Source organism: Tachyglossus aculeatus, chromosome 7, assembly GCF_015852505.1.
Source record: "Tachyglossus aculeatus isolate mTacAcu1 chromosome 7, mTacAcu1.pri, whole genome shotgun sequence".
Taxonomy (NCBI): domain Eukaryota; kingdom Metazoa; phylum Chordata; class Mammalia; order Monotremata; family Tachyglossidae; genus Tachyglossus; species Tachyglossus aculeatus.
The window spans coordinates 39,569,504-39,590,708 of record NC_052072.1 but is presented as its reverse complement, the minus strand read 5'-3'; the positions used below and the strand labels follow the sequence as shown (position 1 = coordinate 39,590,708).

The 21,205-nt window shown below is 41.0% G+C and overlaps 1 protein-coding gene across 4 annotated transcripts in view; it reads left to right on the top strand.

Annotated features, from left to right (window-relative positions):
* The window catches only part of OPA1 (OPA1 mitochondrial dynamin like GTPase), a 75,985-nt gene that overhangs the window by 22,311 nt on the left and 32,469 nt on the right, over positions 1-21,205 (top strand). For all 4 annotated transcript variants that reach the window (XM_038748818.1, XM_038748817.1, XM_038748820.1 and 1 more), the window contains 17 exons: positions 2,405-2,491; positions 4,124-4,237; positions 4,783-4,863; positions 5,506-5,580; positions 5,787-5,858; positions 5,951-6,050; positions 7,263-7,393; positions 8,242-8,314; positions 8,404-8,476; positions 10,743-10,858; positions 11,787-11,851; positions 12,353-12,429; positions 13,591-13,756; positions 15,508-15,660; positions 17,749-17,857; positions 18,407-18,486; positions 20,890-21,030. In XM_038748818.1, coding sequence (XP_038604746.1) covers positions 2,405-2,491; positions 4,124-4,237; positions 4,783-4,863; positions 5,506-5,580; positions 5,787-5,858; positions 5,951-6,050; positions 7,263-7,393; positions 8,242-8,314; positions 8,404-8,476; positions 10,743-10,858; positions 11,787-11,851; positions 12,353-12,429; positions 13,591-13,756; positions 15,508-15,660; positions 17,749-17,857; positions 18,407-18,486; positions 20,890-21,030 — 1,713 coding nt within the window. The remainder of the gene's footprint in view (positions 1-2,404; positions 2,492-4,123; positions 4,238-4,782; positions 4,864-5,505; positions 5,581-5,786; positions 5,859-5,950; positions 6,051-7,262; positions 7,394-8,241; positions 8,315-8,403; positions 8,477-10,742; positions 10,859-11,786; positions 11,852-12,352; positions 12,430-13,590; positions 13,757-15,507; positions 15,661-17,748; positions 17,858-18,406; positions 18,487-20,889; positions 21,031-21,205) is intronic.

Here is a 21,205-nt window from a genome sequence, read left to right as displayed (position 1 = left end):
ATAGAGTAGCCAAAAGAAAATCTAAAGAAATACCTTATCTACATAAAAATAAGTTCCCCAAACTAATCATTCAAAGCCAGGATGTGATAGTAGAGACAAAGCGGGGGAAAGGTAACGGGCCAATAATGGGTGCAGCTGTCCATTGTGCAGGGAGAGAAATGCTGATATTAGGGTGCCCTTGATAGGGGAAAGGATGAGAATGGCTCTGAGGTGGGAGCAGTAGTAGTTCGTTGCTCCTAAAACCTTACCTGCTTGCAACAATCTCCGCAGGTATGTTTGGCCCTGGGTGTTTGCTTTGTCAAGTGTAGATTTCACTGGGAAATGGAGACTTGCTTTGGAAAGATAAACTTAAACATTTAATTGCACTAGTCCTGTTCCCTTTTAATATGCCCATTTTCAGTTTTGCCTAAGTAACTCCATTTCTCCATTATGTTAGTCCTGGTATGGAGTACATTTGTCCTTAGGGAACATGTCTGTTCCCAGAAATCTTGTGGTTTTCTTTTCATTTTATTAGCACCATATTAACTTGTATGGCGCTGTGCAAATTGTCATGCACAGGTAAGACTCAGTATATAATCCCCATTTTACCCCCCTTTTAGACTGTGAGCCCACTGTTGGGTAGGGACTGTCTCTATATGTTGCCAATTTGTACTTTCCAAGCGCTTAGTACAGTGCTCTGCACATAGTAAGCGCTCAATAAATACGACTGATGATGATGATATAATGTTTGAAGGGGTTGACTATAGTAAAGTTTTCAGCTACCATTTTTCTAGTTTTCCACATCCTTCCATTGTCATTGATTGACTTCCTTTACAAGCGCTGGCTTTCTCCCAGTTGCAATGACAGCATTGTCCATTATTTTTCTTTATTCACCCTTCAAACAAAGCGATACCAGATTTCAGTTTCTTTTAACCAGTATATCTGCTAATAGCCAAATTAGCTTCCTCATTACTGATCTCTCCCTTCTAATGAATTCGTGGTTCCATGAATTCATGGTTCATCCTCCCATCCTCTTACTGTGGGGGTTCCCCAAGGTTCAGTGCTTGGTCCCCTTCTGTTCTCAATCTACACTCACTCCCTTGGTGACCTCATTCGCTCCCACGGCTTCAACTATCATCTCTACGCTGATGACACCCAGATCTACATCTCTGCCCCTGCTCTCTCCCCCTCCCTCCAGGCTCGCATCTCCTCCTGCCTTCAGGACATCTCCATCTGGATGTCCGCCCGCCACCTAAAGCTCAACATGTCGAAGACTGAGCTCCTTGTCTTCCCTCCCAAACCTTGTCCTCTCCCTGACTTTCCCATCTCTGTTGACGGCACTACCATCCTTCCCGTCTCACAAGCCCGCAACCTTGGTGTCATCCTCGACTCCGCTCTCTCCTTCACCCCTCACATCCAAGCCGTCACCAAAACCTGCCGGTCTCAGCTCCGCAACATTGCCAAGATCCGCCCTTTCCTCTCCATCCAAACCGCTCCCCTGCTCATTCAAGCTCTCATCCTATCCCGTCTGGACTACTGCACCAGCCTTCTCTCTGATCTCCCATCCTCGTGTCTCTCTCCACTTCAATCCATACTTCATGCTGCTGCCCGGATTATCTTTGTCCAGAAACGCTCTGAGCATGTTACTCCCCTCCTCAAAAATCTCCAGTGGCTACCAATCAATCTGCGCATCAGGCAGAAACTCCTCACCCTGGGCTTCAAGGCTGTCCATCACCTCGCCCCCTCCTACCTCACCTCCCTTCTCTCCTTCTACTGCCCAGCCCGCACCCTCCGCTCCTCCACCACTAATCTCCTCACCGTAGCTCGTTCTCGCCTGTCCCGCCGTCGGCCCCCGGCCCACGTCATCCCCCGGGCCTGGAATGCCCTCCCTCTGCCCCTCCGCCAAGCTAGCTCTCTTCCTCCCTTCAAGGCCCTGCTGAGAGCTCACCTCCTCCAGGAGGCCTTCCCAGACTGAGCCCCTTCCCTCCTCTCCCCCTCGTCCCCCTCTCCATCCCCCCATCTTACCTCCTTCCCTTCCCCACAGCACCTGTATATATGGTTGTACATATTTATTACTCTATTTATTTATTTATTTATTTTACTTGTACATTTCTATCCTATTTATTTTATTTTGTTGGTATGTTTGGTTCTGTTCTCTGTCTCCCCCTTTTAGACTGTGAGCCCACTGTTGGGTAGGGACTGTCTCTATGTGTTGCCAATTTGTACTTCCCAAGCGCTTAGTACAGTGCTCTGCACATAGTAAGCGCTCAATAAATACGATTGATTGATTGATTGATTATCTTTTTTATGAAAATCACTGTTTTTCTGTCCATAATACTATCCTGTTTTCGTGACTTATTTAAATTCAAAATGACTTGCATCCCATATCTTGGTAAACTGACTTTAAAAAATTTTTGTTTTTTAGAAATCCCTAATTGACATGTACTCTGAAGTTTTGGATGTTCTCTCTGACTATGATGCCAGTTACAATACCCAAGATCATCTTCCCCGGGTGAGTGGAAAATGATTAGAAAATAGTGTTGTATCTAGGGGATACAATTTACATCTTGAATTCAATTTATTTAGTGCACACAATCCTTGAAAAAGCTGATATTAAGAAAATCTTGCCTTGTAGTGCTTACTAGCTCTACCACTCACGTGTGCACAAACTGCTTGTTCCAGTACCATGGTAAACTCTCCCCAAACAGGCTGACATTATCAGATGAGTGTGTACCAGTTGTCTTTCAAAGTTTATGAGAAACAAGTAGCAGTTACTGTATGAGGACAGTTGTGTGACATAGAGTTGTTGAAATATATTTTGTCTTTACCAAATTTCCAAAAAAAATTAATTTCCAAAATTTAAGCTATCCATGGGCAGAGAACATGTCTGTAATATAGTTATAGCATACCTCTCCCAAGCACTTAATACAGTGCTCTATCCCATCATGGTCCCCTGATTCTACTGAAGTCTTAGAAATAGAGGAGACATCAGGGTTGTAGGACTCCACCTGGGTCCCATTTTCCAAACTCTCAAGTCAAGGTCAGGATTAAGAAGAAAAAAAGCTTGATTTTATTTTTTAAGAAATTGTGGATGGTGTTTGAATACATGAGATGTTTTATCACATCATTTGTTTTTATTATCTAAAATAGTTAAATTTTACATGGATGAGAATTGCTGTAATATCGAAACTCATTTCTAGCAATACATTTGATATTAGTTATTTGATTTACAGTGCCTGGAAAACATTGTTTTTAAATGAATTGCTGATGCTTGCTAAAAATTACGCAGCCAATTCAGTGAACAGTGACTAACACAATGAGTACAGGTTGTAGCAGATGCACCCATTCTGGGTTGACTTATTAAAGAAAATAATAGCCACTGTGATTTGTATGGGTTTATGTCATCTGGTGAACAAGGAAGCAGTGTGGTCTAGTGGAAAGAATACGGGCCTGCGAGTCAGAGGACCTGGATTCTTATTTTGGCTCTGCCACTTGTCTGCTGCGAAAACAAGTCACCAAACTTCTCTTGGCCTCAGTTCCTTCATCTGCAGAATGGGGATTCAATCATTGTTCTCCTACTTAAACTATGACCCTCGTGTGGGACTTGATTATCTTGTATCTACCCCAGCACTTAGTACAGTGCTCGGCACTTAACATGCCATAATCATTGTGGTAATTATTAAGGTAGTTTTATAAATTTAACAGAACAATGGATACAGCTGTTCCTTAAGCAGAAATAACCCCAGAGCCCATGCAGAAATAGTGTGGGCATCTGGAAGAGGAGGTGAAGTAAATGGAGACACTAAAGAACATCAGAATAATGCAAATTTTTCCCAGAACTGAACTGATTCCATTTATTCATATTATTCATATCAGTTCCGTGTTAAGGAACTGGGGGTTCATTTTAGACCGGCACCAGTTCCAGATAAATGCTTTAGAATACCCATTTTTTAAAATTAAACCGTAGCTCATTGCTTGGTTCATGCTCATACCGTTATGTTTTTAAAGGTATCTGATAAATAAACGTAACTTAGAAAACCTCTAAAATTTAAATGTAAACTTGTGGCTTCACCAGAAAATCATCTAAGTAAATACCAGAGTGAAAGCATAAAGTTAAATTTGGTTTGCTTTTTTTTCCTTTAAGGTTGTCGTGGTTGGAGATCAGAGTGCTGGTAAAACTAGTGTACTAGAAATGATTGCCCAAGCTCGGATATTCCCCCGAGGGTCTGGGGAGATGATGACACGTTCTCCTGTCAAGGTAAGAAATGGCTTATTTTAGCAGATCTGTGCAGTCTACATTCAGATCATTATTAGCCTGTGGTGTATTTTGAGGGTGGTACGTTTTCATTAGAAAGAGTGTGGGGTTTGTATTGTTTCTGATGGGGTGAATTTTTTTTAATATTATTATGATTATTATTGACTCAACAAATGTGCTGTGCCTAAGACTATAATCTTGTGGTGATTTAGACTCCCACCATGTTATCCTTTAACAACATAAGAAAGCACATCTTAGATGGTCTTTTGGTCACTGAGTCTCGATTTAAATTCAAGGAAATTTAATTTGAATGATAAGTGGCATAAATATGGAGTGCTTGAAAAAGTTGAAAGCAACAAGTCATGGTAAATTTCTGAATTTCAATTAAATGTTAAACCCTGGCTTTCAGCCTTTTGCTTCCCTAAATTCACTTTACGATTCAAAACACAAGTATTTCACACTTTGTTGAGTTACGTAATTTATAAGTGTTATGATTTTAAGTGTTTGGGTTTCCATTTCAATTGCCTCCAAATGCTTATTCATTTCAGGTGACACTGAGTGAAGGTCCTCATCACGTGGCCCTTTTTAAAGACAGTAGTCGAGAGTTTGACCTCACCAAAGAGGAAGATGTAAGAAAACGTGTATTTTTTTAAAAGAGATGATTCATCAGCTATGTTGATATAAGTTTACAGTTTGTCGAAATAAAAGATGTATTCCCGAAGTATAGGTAATTCCTTCATGCATTTGTAGTATTGTCTTGTGCTTGTATTCTGTGCAGAATACTGAACTAAGCACTTGGGAGAGTACAACAGAGGTAAAAGATAATGGTCTCTGACCTCAAAAACTTTCAAGTCTAATGGGAGGGACAGGAAGACACAAATGATCAAAAATATAAGAAAATCATTGATTGAATTTGAGAATAAACCAATGGAGGGTGGTCATGTAAACATACATGCTAGCCATGGCTGTTGGGGAGATGCCACTAGTGCTGGTGGAATTTATTTGGGGAATCCCTCCCGAAGAGAGTGGCTTCTTTAGCATGTCTTTAAAGCTGGAGAGAGCTATCATCTCGCAGATTTAAAGTGTTGGGAATTCCAGGCTGGGCAGGGTAAAAATGAGCAAGATACCGTAAATGAGTTTGCGAGGAGCAAACTGTACAATTGCTCTTGCTTCTGTGCTTCTTTATTGGTTGGTCTTTATAGACTGGTCTTTCAGTGGTTGAAGTAATCTTTTTTTGTTTTTGTTTTTGTTTTTTTCTCCCATAAAATCAGCTTGCAGCACTGAGACGTGAAATAGAACTCCGAATGAGGAAAAGCGTCAAAGAAGGTTGCACAGTTAGTACTGAGGTAATGAGAGCAATTCAGTAACGTGTATTACATGACCTCTGCATTTGTTCAAATGAACCAGTAGATTCGGGTATTCAGTTAGTTTGTGGATCTTTCAAGAGATTATGTAATTAATACATATTTTTTAATTACACTAGTTTACAGAATAATCTTGATCAAATTATTTTTTTTGATTAAAGAAAATACCGTATTATAATCCATTGTAGACAATATCTTTAAATGTAAAAGGCCCTGGATTGCAGCGAATGGTCCTGGTGGATTTACCCGGTGTCATTAATGTAAGTATGTTTCAAACTTGTTTTTTTTTCCCACTTTGTATTGGCATATGGAAGAATGATAATAGAGTTGAACTTTTTTTCTTTTCCCCAAGACTGTGACATCAGGTATGGCTCCTGACACAAAAGAAACCATTTTCAGCATCAGCAAAGCTTATATGCAAAATCCTAATGCCATCATTCTATGTATTCAAGGTAAATCAGAAGTGTGAAAGGTAAAGGGATAATCGGATGTGAATTGTGTGGAAAAAATCATGAATTGGCTGAGAGTTGCACAGCTATGACATTTGTCCCAATCCACATTACTTGACTGTAAGGAATTTATAGCTTTCACTTTGGGGCATCTCCAAAATGTCAGGGATTGATCTATTCATTTTTTGCTTGGCTTTTTTTTTTAAATGGTATTCGTTAAGCACTTACTATGTGCTGAGCACTCTACTAAGCACTGGGGCAGATACAAGATAATCAGGTTGGACACAGTTCATGTCCCACATGGGGCTCACAGTCTTAATCCCCATTTTACAGGTGAGGTAACTGAGGCACAGAGAAGTTAAGTGACTTGCCTCAGGTCACACAGCAGATAAATGGCAGAGCTGGAATTAGAGCCCAGGTCCTTCCGACTCCTAGGCCTTTACTCTGTCCACCGGGTCATGCTGCTTCTCATGTCCAAAGATGACTTCTCTCAGGCACCTCAGAATTAGAATGAGTACATAGGAATTTCTGAAATATATGAAAAACTGTGGTGGGTTTTCACAGAACAGGCGCGCCTTATTGGCTTGTAGAAGGTTAGTTTTCTTCTCATTTAATAGTGGTACATGTTAAGTGCTTACTGTGTATATATGTATATATGTTTGTACATATTTATTACTCTATTTTGCTTGTACATATCGATTCAATTTATTTTATTTTGTTAGTATGTTTAGTTTTGTTCCCTGTCTCCCCCTTTTAGACTGTGAGCCCACTGTTGGGTAGGGACTGTCTCTATATGCTGCCAACTTGTACTTCCCAAGCGCTTAGTACAGTGCTCTGCACACAGTAAGCGCTCAATAAATACGATTGATTGATTGCGCGCCCAGCACTACTGAGCTGTACGCTAGATATAGAATAATCAGGTTCAACACAGTTCTGCTGTGTATGGGATATGCAGTCAGAGGGAAAACAGGATTTGTTTTATTAAGATGGAAGAATTATCTACTCTGATTCCTCCCCCTTCTAGACTGTGAGCCCGTTGTTGGGTCGAGACCGTCTCTATATGTTGCCGACTTGTACTTTCCAAGCGCTTAGTACAGTGCTCTGCACACAGAGAGCACTCAGTAAATGTGATTGAATGAATGAATGAATATAGGGCTTTATGAACTTTCAGAAAACTACCATGTATTTATAAAATATTTTTCAATTTTCTTGCAGATGGATCTGTTGATGCAGAACGCAGTATCGTTACTGACTTGGTCAGTCAGATGGATCCTCATGGCAGGAGGACGATATTTGTTTTAACTAAAGTAGACTTAGCAGAAAAAAATGTAACTAGCCCAAATAGGGTAAGAATGAATTCTTTCTTGCAATTTTTATGTATGAAAGTAACATTACGGGATCATTTGTGAAAAGCATTATCGTGGAGGTGTACGTCATTCCTCTACCATTATTTCCCCTAAAATTATCTGTTGGGTATTTTTAGCAAATTACATATGTCCAGCTAAGTAGTGTAGCTAAAATGACTTTACTTGGTAGTGAATAATTTCCCTTTATTTTAAAAAGAAACTTGTAATTGCTCAGGGGTGTTTGGTGACCTTGGATGCCAGATGTAGGTGTAAAGCTTGCTTCAGACTTTGATGGATTTTTTGAGGAGTGGGTTTATCTGGTTGACAGTGAAAAATTTCTAGAAGCAGATTATGAAGTTTGTAGATAAGCCATCTCGTGGTTATGGATAATTGTGTGCTGGAGCTTGAAGAATGCAAACCAGATTTAATGACTTATATATGTAGATAAGGAACATTTGCTGCACTGTGGCATTATTAACTTGATCTTTTTGATCTGTACTAACCTGGAGGAATTATTTGAAGGTCTAAAAGGAAATGGATATCTTGAGAGGAGACTCATTACATAATTATTCTAGTCAAGTTATAGTGGGAGAAAGGAGTAAATCAGAAAGAGCCAATAAATTCACTTGAAGAAAGCAAATTTCAATAGGGGAACAGTAGGAAAGATGCCTTCATGGCAGAGAAGGTTTGGAAAACTAGTTCTTCAAAAAGAGATTTGCAGGCTCAGATAACAAAATGCACTAGTTCAGAAGGATGCCAAGTATGCTTAATCCAAAATCGTATTAAAGTAAAATCCCATTCCCCTTAACCCTAGATTTCAAAATTGCTGTCTCAACTTATTTTTATAGATTCAACAAATAATTGAAGGAAAACTCTTCCCAATGAAAGCTTTAGGCTATTTTGCAGTTGTCACAGGAAAAGGTAAATGAAGCTCATCACTGTCTTTAGATACCCTCAACTCATAAGAAGCGTTTTCTTATTGGAGTTCTTGTATTATTATTTTCTTGTAGGTAGTAGCAGTGAAAGTATCGAGTCTATCAAAGACTATGAAGAGGAGTTTTTCCAGAATTCTAAACTCTTAAAGTAAGTGCCTAATTGTGCCCTGGAAATATCCCAGCTCCTCTAATAAACCTTCACTGCTCGATGTTTATGACCCTAGTGCCTAGTAGAGTACAGTGCCTCAGTCAGTGATATTTTTCGATCCTATACTGTATGCAGAGCACCATAATAAATAATAATAATAATAATTTTGGTATTTGTTAAGTGCTTACTATGTGCAGAGCGCTGGGGAGGATACATGGTGATCAGGTTGTCCCATGTGGGGCTCACAATCTTAATCCCCATTTTAAAGATGAGGTAACTGAGGCACAGAGAAGTGAAGTGAGTTGCCCAAAGTCACACAGCTGACAAGCGGCAGAGCTGGGATTTGAACCCATGACCTCTGACTCCCAAGGCCGTGCTCTTTCCACTGAGCCATGCTTGGGAAAGCACAGTAGAGTTCTCTCTGCCACAGAAAGCTTAGAGCCTATGTACCGGGAGACCGGCATTAAGATAAATTACAGACAGCATTTAATACAGTGCTTTGCACACAGTAAGCGCTCAATAAATACCACCGATGATGGTGGCGATGATAGGGGAAACATTCAGTGGTATTTATTTAGTGCTTAGGAGAGTACAATAGCATAGAGAGATATTTAAAGTGGTGTGGGGTTGAGGTGAGCCTTAGAGGGCCTGAGCATAGTCCATGCAGAGCGGGGGTGGATGGGGAAAGAGCTTAGAAAAGGCCTCTTGGAGGAGATGTGATTTTAGGAGGGTTTTGAAGGTGGGGAGAGTGGTGAACAGTCAGATGTGAAGGGGGAAGGAGGGAGAAATGGGTAGAATTAGAATAGTGCTTAGCACATAGTAAGTGCTCAACTAATGCCATCATTAATTAATTAGAATGGTTGGGTAGATAAGCTTGAGGTTCAGGGAGCAGGTTGACAGTAGAAGAATGGAGTGCAGGATTGGGTTGAAGTAGATAAGATAGGAAGGCAGAGCTGAATGCCTTAAAGGCAATAGGGAGGAGTTGCTGTGTGATATAGAGGTGGATGGGCAAACATTGGAGGTTTGGGAGGAGTGAAGAGGTATAGGCTGAACTGTTTTTTTGAAAAAATGATCTGGGCAGCAGAAGTATGGATTCGTGAGGGGAGAAACAGGAGGCAGGCAAGTCAGAGGAAGCTGTTAAAGCAGGTCAAGACAGGAAAAAAGTTCTTGTATCAGTGTTGTTGCAGTTTGGATGGAGAGGATATGGCAGATTCTACAGATTTGAAGGTAGAACAGACAGGATTTTGTGACAGATTGAATGTGCAGGTTGAGTGAGAGAGGTGAGTTGAGTATAATGCCAAGATCATGGCTTATGAGATGGGGAGGATGGTGATATTGCCTACAGTGATTAGTAAGTCATGGGGAGGACAGGACTAGAGTGGGAAGATTAGGAGTCCTGTTTTGGACACGTAAGAGTTTTCAGCAGGACATCCAAATAGAGATGTCCTGAAGACAGAAGTAAATGCGAGACTGGGGAGCAGGAGAGAATTCAGGGCTGGAGAGGAAGATTTGGGAATCATCTCCCAAGAGATTATAGCTAAAGCCATGGCAACTAGTGAGTTCTCTGAGGCAGGGGGTGAAGAGGGAAAGTAGAAGGGCACCCAGAACTGAACCTAGAGGCACCTCTACAGAAGGCAGAGGAGGAGAATAAGAGACGGAGACTAAGCAGTCAGAGAGATATAGGAGGAGAAGCAGTGGATACAGGTGGTGAAGCCATAATTAGTTAATATTTCCAGGAGAAGGGGTGATCCACAGTGTTGAAGGCAACAGGAAAGTCAAGGAGGATAGGATGGAGTAGAGGCCAATGAAAGAGATCAGTGGTGGCCTTAGAGCTATTTCCAGTGGGTGAAGGGAATATCAAGTAGACAATTAAAGCTATTACTAAAGATGTAAACTGCCATAAAGTCATCTTATATATCCCTAGAGCAGAACAGAAATCTTCATGGCGTGCTAGATCAGGGGGCTACCGGCAAAGTTGTGGCTATTCTGTCGTCTAGCAGGTTGCCAGGCAACTTTTCCCCTCCATGGGGACAAAAAATGCTTTCACCAGAGAGATACTTCACGTTGTACAGATTTTCAAAAATATCTTTTCAAGTTCCTGTTCATCGCCCAAATGCACTTCCTTCCATTCAGACTTCCCTAATTAGAAAGGGAGAAGAATATGTTTACAATGACAAGCTTCTCTACTTTCAGAATGATAGTTCATTGCTTGTGCTATGGGAAGGCCAAAATAATAGCCCATTTGATTTTTGGTACTTTCTTATAGGACATGTATGCTCAAGGCACACCAAGTGACAACAAAAAATCTCAGTCTTGCTGTGTCCGACTGCTTTTGGAAAATGGTGCGAGAATCAGTGGAACAACAGGCTGATGCTTTTAAAGGTTAAGATATTTTAAATATTTGCAAGAGCTGCTTCATCTCAAATAATAATCTCTGCTCTATCATGATTATCATTGCTTTGTTAGTAGTTATTTTCTCTATGCTGCTTTTAACTTTGGATGTGAAGTGTGCCAAAATTTGATGCTTGAATTAATGAAGAAATAAGTAATTGAAAAAGTTGGGGCATTTCCAGTTTGAGTTCAAGTCAAAATTACTGTCTTGTTGGTTGTTTAAATTAGTAATGATGGTTTTAAGGAGTTAGTATGTGCTAGGCGCAGGGTACGTACACGGTAATCAGATAGGACACAATTTCTGGCCCACGTGGGATTCAGTCTGAGGGAGAGAGAACAGGTATTTCTTTTTTCCATTATCCAGGTGAAGAGACTGTGACAGAAAAGTTAGCTGACTTGCTGAAGGTCATACAATAGGGAAATGACAGAACCAGGGGTAGAGTCCAGATCTCTGAACTCCGTTTTCACGCTCTTTCCACAAAGACAACTTATGCTTGTATTTGTGTGTGGGCATATATGTGTTTGGGTATCCTAAGGTGAAACTGATTTATCATTCACTCTCAAGTTTCTGCTTAATGCAAAGTTCCTGAGAGAATGCCTTTGTAGAAGTCAAAGTCCTGTACTTATTTGAAATTAGAAATTGGAACAGTGGAAATATCAGGAAATTCTAGAGGATTGAAGTAGAATTAGTGGAAATCCTAAGGTTTTACTCACCTTTACAACTGCTGTGATCTATTACTAATCAACCTTCAAATGTATGAATTTTTTTTTTGCCCTTCATGACAATGGTAGGTCACCAGGAAATCCTGAAAAAGACTGCGCTCTCTGAGCGGAAAGCTATACAGTGCATGTGGGTGTGAAACATTTTTCAGAAACTTGGATCAGTCACTTACCAGTCATTAATTTTTTTCCTTCTCAGCAACCCGTTTTAACCTGGAGACCGAGTGGAAGAACAATTTTCCCCGTTTACGGGAACTCGATCGGGTAAAGCCTGTTCAATTAACATCTACTGTATTTCACTTATATTTTTGTGAAGATGCTTTATTAAAAGCTCTGTCATGTTGTAGAATAAGCGAACATAGAAGAAGCACCGTCAGGCAGTCAGAGATATTAATTCAGTGCATACAACGTGTGGAGAATGGTAGTGCGTGCTTGGGAAAGTACAACAGATGAACATGAACCCTGGCCTCCAGGAGCAGGGAAGACAGATACAAAAATAATGGCCAGATTGGAGGCAGAAATGAAGCTGTTTAAATGAATTAGTGCTTAAGTAACGGAACCTGTAAGATATGTGGTTTGGGAGGTTGACTAAACACAAATGCTCACGTGGGTGCTGCAGTGGTAGTTGCAGAATGCGCTAATGTGCATTTTTCAAATACTCCAAAGCCTAGGCACAGACCCTTCCTTGACACGGGGCCCTTCCTCTTTTCCAAAAGTTATGGTCCGGTAAACCGGTTTTTAATCAAATTATTCTCTATTGTCTAGAATGAATTATTTGAAAAAGCTAAAAATGAAATACTTGATGAAGTTATCAGTTTAACCCAAGTGACACCAAAGCACTGGTGAGTACCTTTGTACATTTCATTCGTCCATTAGGTTCTCTGTCCTAAATAATGTAACTGTGTCCGATTTTCTGAGGATAGAGTGATTTGTTTAACTTGTTACCCTGTAAGTTATCAGGAATATATATTCTTCTCATTCCTGGGTAGTCTGCTTCCGGTTATGGAGTCAAGTTTATGTAATATTACACAAGTACCAAAAAACACCCTAATGCCATTATTGTCCTCCTTCAAAATAAGCAAAAATCCTGCTAGCGGAGACTTAATATGTAAGCATATCACTTTAGAGTCGTGACTCAGAAAGCTTTAGTTGAGTCATATGTTACTGTTTAAATAAATGAATGTTTGAACTGTTTTTGCCACCCCCATTTTTTGGACATTCAAATTTTCCTATAGGGAAAATTTGAAATTTGAAATATTTGTTGAGCATAGATCATGTTTCCAACTCCTTTCCCCATCCTCCTAAGGAATGTGTGAAAAAAGTCTTGGCTGACTGCTTTCTAGATCATTGGTGAAATTAGATTTTGTGTTCCACCAAAAGTATTTCCATTTCCATCAGAGAAATCTCACCTTGTTAGGGGGTTTATCAGAACTTATTCCTGGGTCTTCTGTTCTGGAATCCGGTCATTAATTGAAATCCACAATTTCTAGGTGCAAGCTGGGGCCTATGAATTTCTGCTCCTGAGCTTTAGTATTTATTAATTTGGGCATTTATGAGTTATGAAGGTGACTTTATTTCAGGCGTGACACTCAAAGAATATGCTTTTTAATACCATGTGGACATTATTTTCTGGTCTCAGCATATATTAAAATCAATTTCCATGAATGAAGATTTCCTTTGATAATGAAGTCAAATGCCTTTCAAGAATGTGTTCTTTCTTTAATAATCAAAATCTGTCTTTCCTTAATTAGAGATCTAATAAAAGAATCCTGTGCATTTTGTTTTGACTGCCAAGGTGAATATATGCCGTAAAATTTATCATGAATTTTGGTCTCATTTCCCTTCTTGAGTCCTTGCCCAAAAGTCATAAATGTAACTTGATAGGTTGTTCAATTTGGGCCAATTTTCTATTTCACAATTTAAAATCGGAGTTATAATAAAGAGTTTAATAGGCAGATTGTGGTAGTTGAGAAGTACATCAATGGAACTTTTATTTTTTTCAGGGAAGAGATTCTTCAGCAAATGTTGTGGGAAAGGGTATCGACTCACGTTATCGAAAATATCTACCTTCCAGCTGCACAGACGATGAATTCGGGGACTTTCAACACAACGGTGGACATTAAACTTAAGCAATGGACTGATAAACAGCTTCCTACTAAGGCCGTGGAGGTTAGGATGGCATTTTACTGACTGAAAGGAAATCTTAATCTAAAGGGTAGATCAAGGAACGGGAAGTACTGCATCTGTTCTTTGGTTCCCATCCCTACCGCTAGCTCTCGATCAGGATACATACACTTCATTATTTCTGTTTATATCACTTAATTGGGGCCAGCATTTGTGCTAAGCACCCATTCAACAACCTGTTTTGGGTTTTAGTGGCCCCTTTTGGATCAGCTACAGCAGACAGGCCAGTTATGAAAAACACGTATCAAAAGTACCCATTTAGGTCCCCTACAAAGCGAAGTTTGCATTTTTGCAGCACACTATGTAAACGAAACCGCACGTCGTACTCAGCAGCATTGCACCCACGTGTGCTCCAGCCGTTTCTTCTGTCACGCAGCTACCCTCTCTCTAGATAGGCTGGCAACGTTGGAAGAATGGTCCCTCCTCCTGTGGATGCATTCTAACCAAAACACCTCAGAAAAACCTCGTTCTGGCAGAACTGAGTGTATATGCATTCATCCTTAGTTTGAGCCATGTCCTTTTTTAGGATCGGTTTGTGCACCAGCTGACTACCAAGGCCATAAATCTTCAGGGAGACTTCTTTCCCGGAGGAATTTCCAAATGAGGTGGGTGGGGGGCACATTGGACGGTGAGTTTTGGAGATGGTAGTTACCACAGAGGCCAAAGGTCTCCCGTTGGGCTTCTCCTCTGCCCTAGAGATAAAGGGAGGGGTGAGAGGGATGGGCCAAACCAGCAGCTTAAGTGGTTTAATAGTGCCTAAACCCAAAGTTGTCCTTTGACGGAGTCCATAGATCGGACCAACAGATTTAGCAATGATTTACCAATCGGCTTCCTATAATGGGGGAAGAAATTCAATTCTTTACCGCTCCAGTAGATGTAACTTGACTGCTTGAATACAGCCATTTAATCCACCAGTGCATTGCATTCAATTCGGGTAGCTTGACAATGTGAAGAAATCATAATCCAACAGCAGTCGTTCCAAAACAGGTGAATCAGTCGATCCTTGGTATTTATTGAAAGCTTGCCTTGTGTTTAGAGCACTGAACCCAAGCTCTTGGGAAAGTACACTACAGTAGAATTCATAGACATGATCCCTGCCCCCTAGAAGCTTACAGTCTAGTGGGGGAGACGGACAAAGAAATCAACATATCAGTTATATTTGTTGAGCACTTAATTGTGTGCCGAGCATTGTGCTAAGCGCTTCGGAGAGTACAGTGGAACAGAGTTGGTAGACAGAGTCCCTGCCCGCAGTGATAAGTTGCAGATTGGAGGAGTGGCAGAATGTAAGGATATGTATGTAAATAATAATAATAATGATGGCATTTGTTAAGCGCTTACTATGTGCGAAGCACTGTTCTAAGCACTGGGGGGGATACAATGTGATCAGGTTGTCCCACGTGGGGCTCACAGTCTTAATCCCCATTCTACAGATGAGGGAACCGAGGCTCAGAGAAGTTAAGTGACTTGCCCAAGGTCACACAGCTGACAAATGGCGGAGCCGGGATTCGAACCCATGACCTCTGGCTCCCAAGCCCGCTGAGCCACGCTGCTTCTCTAATGCTAGGGGCCTGCCTGGGGCAAGTAGCAAAATGCTCAAGCAGTAGAAGGGACAGACCCGAGTGCATATGTCTGTGTTATTGAGGAACTGAATGTACCATCTCTGAATGTGCTATTTTGCATGTTGCATTTACTAAGTCGAAATAGGCATAAATAGCATTTCCTTTAAATGATTCTAGGTTGCTTGGGAGACCCTCCAGGAAGAATTCTCGCGCTTCATGACTGAACCAAAAGGGAAAGAGCACGATGATATATTCGACAAGCTGAAACAAGCCGTTAAAGAAGAAAGTATTAAGCGTCATAAGTGGAATGAAAGAGCGGAGGACAGCTTGGTATAGTTTGGCTTGGCCTTGCATCCTATTTTGTTTGTTTTTGAATGCTTTTTTGAATTTTACGGTCCACTGACACTTTCTCATATCAACCCCTTAGTTTTATAATTGTAAATGATGAAGACCTCATACTGTGTTCTGTCCTTTATCCTCCTGCCTTTTTTCAAATTGCTTCAGTACTCGGGAAAAGTGGAACTGGGCGGGATCCCTGCCATTCCACAAAAATGCCTCTAACATCTGTTTCTTAAGGCAAATTCAAATGGTTGACGGTAATGGAAATGTGAATTAAAGCAGCCTTGAAGAATGCCTTTTTTTTCTATCATTTGAAAACAAGGATAGTTGAGTGTGATGTGTTTCATTTGCATCTTGACTATAAAAGAGTTAAATCTGAGATATTCCAAATCGAGTATTGGATTGTTATTGCCATATAAAAAGGGCAGATAGAAGCATACTCTGCCCTATGTTGTTTGTTCGTGTTCTGTCTTATTTATTGAGCGCTCACTGTATGTAGAGCACTGTACTAAACGCTTGGGATAGTACAGTATAACAATAAAAGGACACATTCCCTGCCCACAACAAGCTTACAGTCCAGAGGAGAAGACAGACAATATAAATAAATAAATTACAGATATGTACATAAAGCGCTCTGGGCCTGGGAGGGTTTTTGTTTATAATTCAGTGTTTTCCTGGGTGCACTTATTTTGTATGGTATCTACTATTGCTGAATAGAACTCATGATTTTTCACAATTCCTGAACAGGATTCCAAATTGTCTTCCAAATTTGACCTCTGAAAATATAATAGTAGATTGCATTTATTTTCAACCGAGTAGAAGGTGAAAGGAACATGGGAATGAAAATTGGGATATAGACAGGCAACACAGGCTCTGCCTCCACTAGCATGTGAAATTCATTGCTAAGCTCAATTGGCATTCCCGTAGTGAAATGTTCAATTCCTACCCCTCAATTTAGGTAAATAAGCACAGGTGTGAGCATATGACCATTTGTTATGTTATCCAAACAGAATTCTGGATATATCGGAGCAAAAATAGACCAAACTGGCGATTTTCCATGCTAAATTAGTGCAATTAACAAATAATCTCCAAATTGTATTTTACCCGTTAATTTTGCCGTTTTCCCAAAGACACGTTCTAAGCTGCTAGCAGGAAGGAAAAGTAATTGGATTCACATCTTTCCTTGACCTCCTCTCCTCTGCAAAATGGTGAAATGGGGGTCTGCAAGGAGCAATCAATCGATCAATCGTATTTATTGAGCGCTTACTGTGTGCAGAGCACTGGACTAAGCACTTGGGAAGTACAAGTTGGCAACATATAGAGACAGTCCCTACCCAACAGTGGGCTCGCAGTCTAAAAGGGGGAGACAGAGAACAAAACCAAACATACTAACAAAATAAAGTAAATAGAATAGATATGTACAAGTAAAAAAGAATAAATAAATAAATTGAGTAATAAATATGTGCAAACATATATACATACATACAGGTGCTGTGGGGAAAGGAAGGAGGTAAGATGGGGGGATGGAGAGGGGGACAAGGGGAAAATTTTATCACAGTACTCCTAATTGATTTATTTTAAACCTGCCAGTGTATTTTCAACTTTTTTTAATTCTCAAAGCAGCGAGGGGATTAGAACCCAGGCCTCCGGCCTTCAAAGGCTGTCACCTTTACCTCTAGACCACCACTGGCCTCACAAGAGGTCACAAGAGCAAGAGGAAGAGCTGTTCCAATAATCCACCCACTATTCGTTCATTCATTCAATCATATTTATTGAGCGCTTACTGTATGCAGAGCACTGTACTAAGCGCTTGGGAAGTACAGGCCGGCAACATATAGAGACAGCCCGCACCCAACAACGGGCTCACAGTCTAGAAGGGGGAAGACAGACAACAAAACAAAACATGTAGACAGGTGTCAAAACCATCAGAATAAATAGAATTATAGCTATATGCACATCATTAATAAAATAGAGTAGTAAATTTACTAGTTGGAGTCTGAATGATTCCTACTCATTGTTAGGGAGTTTCTAAAATGAAAGTGCACCACTAATGAGCCTCTTCCGTACCTGCCGTTTCAGAGAGTGATCCAACACAATGCTTTAGAAGATCGGTCGATAACTGATAAGCAGCAGTGGGACGCAGCTATTTATTTTATGGAAGAGGCTCTCCGATGTCGTCTTAAGGACAGTGAGTCGGGGCCTGGGTGGGGTGTAGATCGCGAGTAATTGCCACGTGTAAAAGCTGGTGTGTTCACAACCCACAGAGCCCACAGTCACAAATAAGTGGCTGAGTCGGGATTAGAACCCAGGTCCTTCTGACTCCGGGGCCCGTGCTTTATAAACTAGGTCATGAATATAGACACTGTCTCTTTTAATAGAAGGTAAATAATTTTCTAATAATATTTAACTAAGTATAAAATGTGGCCTGTGCTTTGGGCTGGCTCTTTAAAAATTTTCCATCCCTCTCTAGAACTTAACTACTTATAAGTATAAAAATAGATTGCATGTGTTTGATGAGTTCGAAACCCATTTGTACGAAAAGTTTATAAATGAATTTTTTAGCTTTTATCAACGTGCTGTGGAAACATCGTACGTTACAGTTTATTTCTTTAAAACGATGTAGAGTTTTTCAGAGTGTGAGGATCAGATATATGCTTCTAATTATATCATAACTGCTTTGAGGCTACACAGAAATGCTGTATTATCTGGAGGAATGAAACATGTTTCTCTTTCCCAGCTGAATCTGTAATCGAAAGCATGGTAGGCCCAGATTGGAAGAAGAGGTGGTTATATTGGGATTGTCGTACCCAAGAACAGGTAAAAGCTAACACAGTTGATCGTTTCATGATCAGTGACCATTTTTTCAAAATCCTAATTTACTGTAGAAGATGACCCTTATTTACACCCATGCCCGTCACCCTCACCAGTTGTTCCAGACTTTTAATTCCCAACTCAGGCCCCCTGCCCCCGCATCTCCTCCATCCCTTGCCCGCAATGACTCAGCCGCCTACTTTATTATCAGGTGTGAGCTCTCTGAAATCATCCCTGCCACTCCTCAGTCCCTCCCCCTTCTAGCTCCCTCTTCAACTTTCTCGTCATTCCCAGCAGTATCTCCAGAGGACATCACCCATCTCCTCTCAAAAGTCACCCACTCCACCTGCGCATCTGCCCCATTCCTTCACATCTTATCAAAACTCTCGCCCCTTCCCTTCTTCCCTCCCTAGCAGCCATCTTCAACCATTCACTCTCCGATGGCTTCTTCCTCACTGCTTTCAAACATACCCACTTTTCCCCTACCTTAAGAAAACCCTCCCTTGACCCCACGACTCCCTCCAGTTATTACCCCATCTCCCTCCTAATCATTCCTCTCCGAACTCCTTGAGCGAGTCATCTGTTACCCGCTGTCTCCAATTCCTCTCCTCCATTTCTGTCATTGAACCCCTCCAGTCTGGTTTCCATCCCCTTCACTCCACAGAACCTGCCCTCTCAAAGGTCGCCAATGATCTCCTTCTTGCCAAACCCAACAGCCTCTACTCCATCCTAATCCTCCTCTACCTCTCAGCTGCCTTCGACACTGTGGACCACCCCCTTCTCCTGGAAATGTTATCCAACCTTGACTTCACTGACTCTGGCCTCTCCTGGTTCTCCTCTTATCTCTTTGGCCGTTCGTTCTCAGTCTCCTTTGTGGGCTCCTCTTCTGCCTCCCACCCCGTAACTGTAGGGGTCCCTCAGGGCTCAGTTCTGGGTCCCTTTCTATTCTCCATCTACACCCACTCCCTTGGAGAACTCATTTGCTCCCAAGGCTTCAACTACCACCTCTGTGCGAATGATACTACCCAAATCTTTATCTCCAGCCCTGACCTCTCTCCCTCTCTCCAATCTTGCATCTCATCCTGACTTCAGGACATCACTACTTGGACATCCTCCCGGCACCTCAAACTTAACGTTTCCAAAACAGCGTTCCTCATCTTCCCATCCAAACCCGGTCCTCCCCCTAACTTTCCCATCACTGTAGACGGCACCACTATCCTTCCTGTCCCACAAGCCCATAAACTTGGATTATCCTTGACTCCACTCTGTCATTCAACCCGCATATTCAGTCCCTCACTAAATCCTGTCGATCCCACCTTCACAACATCACTAAAACCTGCCCTTTCCTCTCCATCCGAACTGCTACCCCATTAATACAATCACTCAGTATCCCACCTGGATTACCGCATCAGCCTCCTTGCTGACCTCCCCGCCTCCTGTCTCTCCCTGCTTCAGTCCATCCTTCACTCTGCTGCTCAGATTTGTATTTATTGAGCACTTACTTTGTGCAGGAAACTATACTAAGCGCTTGGAAAGTACAATACAATAATAGAGAGAAATCCCTGCCCACAACAGGCTTACAGTCTTCAGTACACATCACCGCACTCCTCAGAAAATTCCAGTGCTTGCCCATCCACCTCCACACAGCTCAGAAATTTTAATTTCTGGCTCGAATTTTGGTGTTCAGTAGTGAAGTAAGTTATCACTTCGACAAAAAAGAAGAGTTCAGTCTATTAACAGGAAATTCTAAAATCTGCTGTAGATAGATTCTAAACTAGAGTTTAAGATCCTTGTCAATAGGGAATGTAACTCCACTGTGTTTTGTACTTCCCCATATGCACACTATACTTAGTGGGCTCTCAAAAAATGGTATTCCTACTAATCCTAGAGGAAATGGGCTGAAAGTAAATAAAATATGTTTCCAAGTTCAATGTGCATTTTAAAGAAGCCTTTAAATAAAGATTTGGACATCTCAGTTGTAATTTAATCGGTCCTAAATTCTTTAAATTCTTTATTCCTAGCCACAATGGAATGCATTCTAGTGGCCGAGAGCCTTCTAGTAACCTTAATTGTTAAGCATTTCTAGCCTCTAATAGTCGTTTGTTTGAACAGAAGATCAACCCACTAAACTCAGAATCTGAAGGCCTGAAAGAATGATTTTTGTTCTCCAAAGTGCTTGTATTGGAACTAGGGAATATCGAATTCAGCATTCTATTTTGGAATAAGGAAATTATCAAAAGTAAAGCTTCTACTTTAGAATTACACGTCTTTATCCAGCCACCTAACTATGCTGTGAATAGCTATGTTCACTTTAGTGCCTTCACATTCATTTACTGACCAGGAAAAAGCACCACAAAATAAAGAATAGCTCCCCTGAAATCTGAACTCTTCTTATATGCAATTTTGTAGAGTATTCGCAATGAAACCAAAAATGAATTGGAGAAGATGCTGAAATGTAATGAAGAACATCCAGCATATCTTGCAAGCGATGAAATAACAACCGTCAGAAAAAACCTTGAAGCTCGAGGAGTGGCAGTGGATCCATGTTTGGTAATATTCGCATAATAACATGCTTGATTTATCATTTATAATCTGAGTATATCTTAGTCGAGAACCAAGTCTTTGAAGTGTACAGTGTTATCAGTTCTATAATAATAATAATGGCATTTATTAATGCTTACTATGTGCAAAGCACTGTTCTAAGCGCTGGGGAGGTTACAAGATG